This window comes from Sciurus vulgaris (assembly GCF_902686455.1).
Source record: "Sciurus vulgaris genome assembly, chromosome: 11".
Taxonomy (NCBI): domain Eukaryota; kingdom Metazoa; phylum Chordata; class Mammalia; order Rodentia; family Sciuridae; genus Sciurus; species Sciurus vulgaris.
Window position 1 is genome coordinate 118,861,445 of NC_136472.1, and position 8,005 is coordinate 118,869,449.

General features: G+C 38.4%; 2 protein-coding genes across 2 annotated transcripts; one reads left to right on the plus strand and one right to left on the minus strand.

Annotated features, from left to right (window-relative positions):
• Positions 1–592: 592 nt before the first annotated feature.
• Positions 593–1,528, minus strand: LOC306640339 (olfactory receptor 8G50-like; the record flags this gene model as incomplete). The annotated part of the gene is made up of 1 exon (XM_079104543.1): positions 593–1,528. The coding sequence occupies one exon, from the start codon at positions 1,526–1,528 to the stop codon at positions 593–595; it is 936 nt and encodes a 311-aa protein (XP_078960669.1).
• A 555-nt stretch (positions 1,529–2,083) lies between these two features.
• On the plus strand, positions 2,084–7,628 carry LOC306639910 (MAPK-interacting and spindle-stabilizing protein-like; the record flags this gene model as incomplete). The annotated part of the gene is made up of 1 exon (XM_079103592.1): positions 2,084–7,628. One exon carries the CDS (start codon positions 2,084–2,086, stop codon positions 2,948–2,950), a length of 867 nt encoding a protein of 288 aa, XP_078959718.1. The 3' UTR covers positions 2,951–7,628.
• Positions 7,629–8,005: the final 377 nt, after the last annotated feature.

The window sequence follows — 8,005 nt, forward strand, 5'->3', positions numbered from 1 at the left end:
AGGTATGCAAAGTAATGAGATTATAAAAGGATACAGACCAAATATATATATATTTGGTGGAGCAAATGCGCAGGATGCTGGCAATGATGAAGATGTAGGAGCTAAGGGTGGTCAGGGTTGGGAGAAGGATATTAAATGCACTGAAGCACAGAACTAGTACTTCATTCACAAAAGTACTGGAGCAGGAGAGCTCTAATAGTGGAGTACATCACAAAAGCAGTGGTTGATTATATCAGCATTTGGAAATATACATATATATTATTCCCAAATAAATATAAATAATTTTTGCTGAAAGGAGCCATTTCCATACAAATAAGGCAGGATCAACCCCGTTCAGTCCTTCGAAGCTTTATAAATGTGTTTGGATGTGATGCAGGTTACTCTGCATAGAGGGATAATGTGGCATCTTGGACAGATGCTATCCTCCATGTGTCTGATCCATTAAATCCAGTCTTACTCTTGGTACCTTTCTTTCAAGGAATCAAGTATGGGAAGTAATCTCATGACTTGTGGATATACATTGCTCTCTCTGCACTATTTCTTATCAAATTTCCAGAAAATGTAAATTTTTACTAAAGTAAAATACTCTTTTTCACAGGACACTTCTTTTTTCAAGGAACTTACTTAGAGCAAGTTTCACATCCTTATTCCTCAAGCTATAGATTAGAGGGTTCAGCATGGGCACAATGATGGTGTAAAACACAGAGGACACTTTCCCTTGGTCCATGGAGCTGACTGACGATGGCTGCAGGTACATGAACGCAGCAGATCCGTAGAAGAGAGCAACAGCTGAGATGTGGGAGCTGCAGGTGCTGAAGGCTTTGGCTCTGCCCTCAGAGGAGCGAATGCGCAGGATGCTGGCAATGATGAAGATGTAGGAGCTAAGGGTGGTCAAGGTTGGGACCAGGATATTAAATGCACTGAAGCACAGAACTAGCACTTCGTTCACAAAAGTACTGGAGCAGGAGAGCTCTAATAGTGGAAGTACATCACAAAAATAGTGGTTGATTATATCAGCATTACAGAATACCACTCTTAGCATGCAGACTGTGTGAGCTGTGGCACCAATCAAGCCCATACTATACACTCCAGCTAGCAACCAAGAGCAAGCTTGATAAGACATGGTTACATTGTAAAGCAAGGGGCTACAGATGGCAACATAGCGGTCATATGCCATAGCACCCAACATGTGACATTCTGCAATTGCAAAAGCTGCAAAGAAGTAGAGCTGAGTCATGCATTCAGGGTAGGAGATGGTGTTCTTCTGCACCACAAAGTGCACCAGCATTTTGGGGATAATGACAGTGGATTGGCAGAGGTCGATGAAAGACAGACTGCTGAGGAAATAGTACATGGGGGTGTGCAGGTGTGAGCTGAGCCCAATCAGCAAGATCATGCCTAGGTTCCCTACCACTGTGAACATGTAGACTCCTATGAAGAAGAGGAAGAGGGGCAGCTGGAGCTCTGGCTTCTTTGTTAATCCAATGAGGATAAATTCAGTTACTGTGGAATGGTTTCCTTGTGTCATTTTCTAATTGGAATTCTATGGAAGAAGGGAAAAAAATTTGATAAAATTCAAGCCTTTTCAGTCAGGTGTATCTATTTTTTGTCGAATGCTCAACTGCGTTTGCAGTCAAACACCTTGAGATTCTCCCAAATTTGGCAATGTCTATAAATATCAGATTTTTCCTAACCTGTGCTCTATGATAAAAGTGTGGTTATTAGCATGTAGTCCCTGATAATCCAAAGGACTGGTCTGAGAACTTTGACTACTACATTTAATCTTCATGCCTTCTTTCTAATATTTTTAAGTGTTCTGTAGGCAAATGTTTTCCTGTATGTTAAAATAAAAGCATCATCTACAAAAATCCATGGCCAATATCACAATTAAAAGTGAAAGACTGAAAGACACCCTGCACTTTTGTTCAACATTATACTAGAAGCTCTTTAAAGTATAATTGTGCAAGAGTATAAAATGAAAAGACATTCAGATTTGAAAGTAGTAAGTAAAACTATCTCTACATGTAACACACTCCAATCTTGTCCATAGAAAATACCAAGAAACCATTCATGAAAAGGAACTATGAGGGAGCCGCGCGCTGCTGCTGCTGCTGTTGCTAGTGTTGTTGCCGCCGCTGCCGTCAGTCAAGCTGCGCCTGATCCTTCAGCGTCCATTTCCCTCAGAACCATCGCCGCTGCTACATCCTGCTGCGGGCTTGGATCTTGCCAGTTGGCAGATGCGCTACCTGAACACTCCCCTGCCAAAACCCCTGCTGTGAGCAATACAAAACCTGGTCAGCCTCCTCAGGGCTGGCCAGGTTCCAACCCTTGGAATAACCCAAGTGCTCCGCCTTCTGTGCCATCTGGACTCCCACCAAGTGCAACACCCTCCACTGTGCCTTTTGGACCAGCACCAACAGGAATGTATCCCTTCGTGCCTCTCACCGGACCACCTCCAGGACCCCCAGCACCCTTTCCTCCTTCTGGACCATCATGCCCCCCACCTGGTGGTCCTTATCCAGCCCCATCTGTGCCAGGCCCTGGCCCCACAGGGCCCTATCCTACACCAAATATGCCCTTACCAGAGCTACCTAGACCATATGGTGCACCCACAGATCCATCTGCAGCTGGTCCTTTAGGTCCATGGGGATCCATGTCTTCTGGACCTTGGGCACCAGGAATGGGAGGGCAGTATCCTACTCCTAATATGCCATATCCATCTCCAGGGCCATATCCCACCCCTCCTCCTCCCCAGGCACCAGGGTCAGCACCACCTGTTCCATGGGGCACTGTGCCACCAGGAGCCTGGGGACCACCAGCACCATATCCTGCCCCTGCAGGATCGTATCCCACACCAGGACTCTATCCTACTCCCAGTAATCCTTTTCAAGTGTCTTCAGGACCTTCTGGTGCTCCACCAATGCCTGGTGGCCCCCATTCTTACCATTAAGTTAACAGTGGATGAAGAGATGGCGCTTTGCTTTTTGAAGTACATATATATGCATGTGAATGCATATATAAAAATTGCTGGTTTCACTATTCTTAGAGGGCATTCATGAAAGAACAACTCTTGCACCTCTCAGAAGATATTTGCCTCTTGGATGTGTAGTACAGAACATAGAAGATAAAAACATAGAAGTAAATCATTCAGGTGTGATTTTATTTGGTTTTCATGGGGGGGAGTGATTAAATTGAATAGCTCTTTGATACGATTTGTTTAAATTATGAAACTACACATTTAGAAATCTAAGATGATATGAGTTATTGTTAAAATATTTTGCCAATGAAGTTGCAGATTCTAAGTATTTTTCTATAATCACTCCCCTCCCCAAATAAACTTCAAAAGCAATCACATTATGATTTAAACAAATGATGCCTCTGAACATTTTGAGCTGCTCTATGTGATAAATAAACGTAGTTCTCTTATGGTTTTATTTTGGATATACATTTTAAAACTAATTATTGTCAGATATTGAGTTCATTCTCCAGCCACTCCTCATTTTTATCCTCAAATATTTAGTAAAAACTTGTGATTTGTTTTATTTTTGCCATGTGGATCATATAACTCAACTCTAAAATCTGCCTTTATGAAAACTAATTTTATTTTGCATGGCTGGGAATAGAGCCCAGGGCCTCACACATGTTAAATTGCCCCCACTTGGCTGCACCCATAGCCCTAATGCTTTTTTTTTTCTTTTTAATCCACTCAGAGAGATATGTAAATTATATTCTTGGAGAGCTGATATCTGTTTGTATTACTTTAGGATGAATTATAAGTTATGCATATTGCTTTGGAAAGAGCTCAAGGAAAGAATTGTTTTGGGTTAAACCTCAAACCAAATTGCTTCATTGCAACAAGTAGTTTTCGTTCCCACCAAACCTGAGGCATGTCTTCTGCCCAGACCATTCCCTGAAGTCTCCCTCCACCCCCCAGTTCGTTAGAAGGAACACATCTCTGATGACTCCCTTATATAGAAAACTGGCACACACTGGGGAGTCTGTTATCAGATCATATAGAATATATAGCAGTTATGTTTGGAGAACTTTAAGTCATAGAGACATGGCTGTTCTCTTTGTACAAGTGTGAATCAAAAATGTTTCTGTCTTTCAGAGTCTGGTTAAGCTATGTCATTGTCTCCTGCATAGTTTCCTGAATCTGTAAAGTATTTATGGTTAACAGTTAAGTTCTGTATTTGTTGTCAGGGAGATAAGTGGAATTGAGTACCATCTTTGAAAACATTATCTTATACAGTGAAAATAATAAATTGTAGATCTCTGCAACTGAGTTTAAAGCAGTGTGACTGTGTTGCTTAAATATTGAGTATTGTTTATAACTACCAAAACAGCTTTGGTTGCTTTTTGGCACCTTGCCTTTAAATCAGTCTTAGATCTGGGATAGATCTGACTTTATTTATCAAGTAACATTTTGTGAAATTTTGAATGTATCCATTGGGTTACTAAAATATATTGTGGATTTCTCAAATGAATATAGAAAAGATTTATGCTGGAGCTCTGTTTTTTTATTTGAAATAAAATATTCAGTAGTTTATTTCTCCAGTAATTAAAATGTCAAGAATGCCTAGAGCTGCCAGTTTAATGATTTGATAGCTACCTCCTTTTAAGAAAAGAATATGGTCACCTTTTGAGAGGAACATCAGCATTTAAGCCTCCCTTGTTTTAAGCAGGTGATAGATTCAAGCTTTCAGAATTGGCAAAGGTAGAAACTAATTTATTTAGATGTCTTCAGACTGGGAAATGTTCGTAGCTCTTACATAGTGGCAAGAGTAGTCTTTTGTTGTTGTCGTTCTTTCAGTTCTTTATAAGGACAGGTAGTAGCTATCTATCCACAAGACTCTTAGGACCTTGGTCAAAATAGTTTCCAGTCTGCAAAACAGGTAACCTTACGTATCATAGCTTAAATCATCAGTCAGTATTCAGCTGTCAGTGAACTGGAAGGATAAGATAGGAAAATGAGATAGCAGCAAAGATACCTCTATTCATAGTTATTTTGACTGACCCAAATTGAGATAACTCCAGCTTTAGGTGAAATTTTTAATGTAACACCACTAAAAAAGGTAGCAAGTATGGAAATCTGTAATTGTGGAGTCCATTTATTACAGGAAAAAATCTTTTGCTAAAGAATTTGAAGGGCCATGAAGCCAAGATTTGAAATTACTACTCCTAAATGTATTTAATAGCGTTGCTAGTGACCCATAGTGCCATTGTAACTATGACTTTGTTTCCAAGGACTTTATAACTGGTACTTTTATCTTTGTAGAGCTCATTTCTTCAATTGTCCAGGGTTTGCAATGGGGATGTCTCAATTCTTGTGGGTACTCTGGGCCAAAAGATTATAAGTTTAGGGTGGAAATAAGAAGCAAAAATTTCAGTGAACAAATGAGGAATAGCATATGGGGTTTTCCTCTTTGTAGGAAAATAATGCTTTTAAAACAAGTCATGCCTGATGTAATGGCACACGCCTGTAACCCCAGTGACTTGGGCGGCTGAGGCAAGAGATCTCAAGCTTGAGGCCAACCTCAGCAACTTAAACCCTATCTAAGAAAGGGTTGGGGATGTAGCTCAATGGTAAAGAGCCCCTAGTTGAAATCCTCAGTACCAAAAATAAATATATAAATAAAACAAGTCAGGCTAGGCCAAGATTGGTTTATGGAAAGACGTTGGCAAGCATATTTGGTCTTAAGGGATACACATCAAATATGATATGTTTACATTTGGGTTTCATATAAAGAATTTCTAAATAAATTTGATAAAAATAATTGGACTATGTTCAAGAATAATGGTGTTCTGGAGTTAGAATCTTTTTTTAAGTTTTAAAATATTGAATCCACAAATAACCTTGAAAAACAGAAACCTAGACCTTAGATCCCATTCACACACAATTATTAAAAATTCAGTACTCCTTAAAGGAGGACTTCATCCAGGCATGGTGGCACATTCCTGTAATCCTAATGACTCAAGAAGCTGCAACAGGAGGATCTCAATTTCAAAGCCAGCCTAAGCAATTTAGGGAAACCCTGTCTCAAAACTTAAAAAGTGTAGGGTATGTGGCTTAGTGATTAAGTGCCCCTGGGTTCAATCCCCAGCACCTAAATAATAAATAATGAAGGACTTTCACAAATACATGGGCTTGTCCAGGTCTCACCTGCCACCTTTTCATGCTTTTGAAGATGCTGTTTACAGCTCTGACTTATTGTGTAAAGAATATATTGATTATTTAGGAATAAACATTTTTTCATTAACCAAGGACCATCTTCCTTATTTGTCCATTTTGCCATTGTTTTCAGTAGAGAATAATAGTTCAAAGAAGCAAAGAGGTAAATTTTTGGCCTAAGTCACAATTACAATGAAATATTTTCTATAAGTCAGTTTGCCCATGATATACATTACCTCAGAAATAATTAGTGCTGCCTTTTATCCTCAAATGTACAGTTTTTGAATCTTGGTATAGGTGAAAATAACTCTAAAAATTTACATTAAGACTGGTTTGCATATCAGTCCATTGCCTGCACTTCTAAATAATCAGTGCCAGTGTCTTTCTCACCCCAGGTGAGGTAGAACCAGCTTCATCAAATGCCAGGTCACAGATTTCAGAAGTTACACAGACCTTCAAGTATTACCATTATTTGAAAAGCATAAACCTAAATTCGGAAAAATCACTAATAAAGTGCTTAGAAAATGGTGGGCATCCTTCAAGGGAAGACTGTAAACTTAGTAAAGCAATATTATTAAAAGACAGACACTGTTCTTTTTATTTTCAGAATTCTGCCAAGGGAAACAAAAATTGCCAATAAAATAACCAGTATTAAAATTGCATGCAAACTTCTGGCTATAGAAAACATCTGAGGGCTGTGTTCATTCAGCAGACACTTATACGTCTGATCAGGTGCTATTCCAGAGGCCAGAGAGTTGCAGGCAAATCCCAGTCCTTGAGGGGGTCCTAGTCTAGGGATGACCTTACAGAATTCATTAGTACACTCATTATTAGTTACCTATTATAAGAATATTTTAGGAGATCTGCTGATGGAAATTACAAATCAGTTTTGGAGCATTTTAAAGGACAGCGGGTGTGATGATCTTTTTTTTTTTTTTTTTTTTTTTTTTTAACTTAGAAAACATGTTTCCAGAAGTTAGTGTTGATCAATGTAGCTATTCTAGTGTGCAGAATAATAGGGTGTTCCCCCCCCCCCACGCTTCCCCTGGTTAAAGGCACTTTCCACTGCCTGTCACTGATTAGCAGGTACAAATTTGTTGTCATTAAGTAAACTTGATTTATGTGTGCTCTACAAAGGTTTTTTGTAACTTTTCTTAAAATCGTGATTTTTTTTCATTGACTTAATGTATGTAATTGTCTATGCATTTTAAGTTACACTGCCTAAAATGTGATATAAGACATATACATTTGTTTGTATTATGAACTGTAAGCAATCTGAGATGTTAGGTTTTATCACCTGCTGCTGTATCTGTAAACAAAGACAAATGTTGCTTTAAGAAGTAATTATAATTAGGAGTAGGCTATGGATGTGATACTTGATATTTTTTAAGATAAACTTGTTTGCTTTTGTGTATTATACCTGAAAGCTTTTTTTAAAAAATGTATTTTCATGGTTTTACAGTTTTCCCATGTATTTATTCTCCAGGCCCAATTCTGGGCTTCCCTGAGAAGTCTTGAGTCTAATTAATTACCGATTTATTGTCATAAAGAAAACAAGGCCTTGAAAAAAAAAAAAAAGAAAAGGAACTATTAGGTGAATTTAAAAGTTCACCAACATGGCAGAACACAAGGTCAGAGAAATATTTAAATGCATTTCTGTACATTGCAGTGAACAATAAAAAAGCTATTTAAAATGTAATGCAAAAATAAAATTCTTGACAATAAATTAAATAAAAAAAACACATTATTCTTAAATTTGTAAAACATTAATGAAAGGAATAAAAGACCTACATAAATGGAAAAAATACCATACTAGTGAATCAACAATATTCA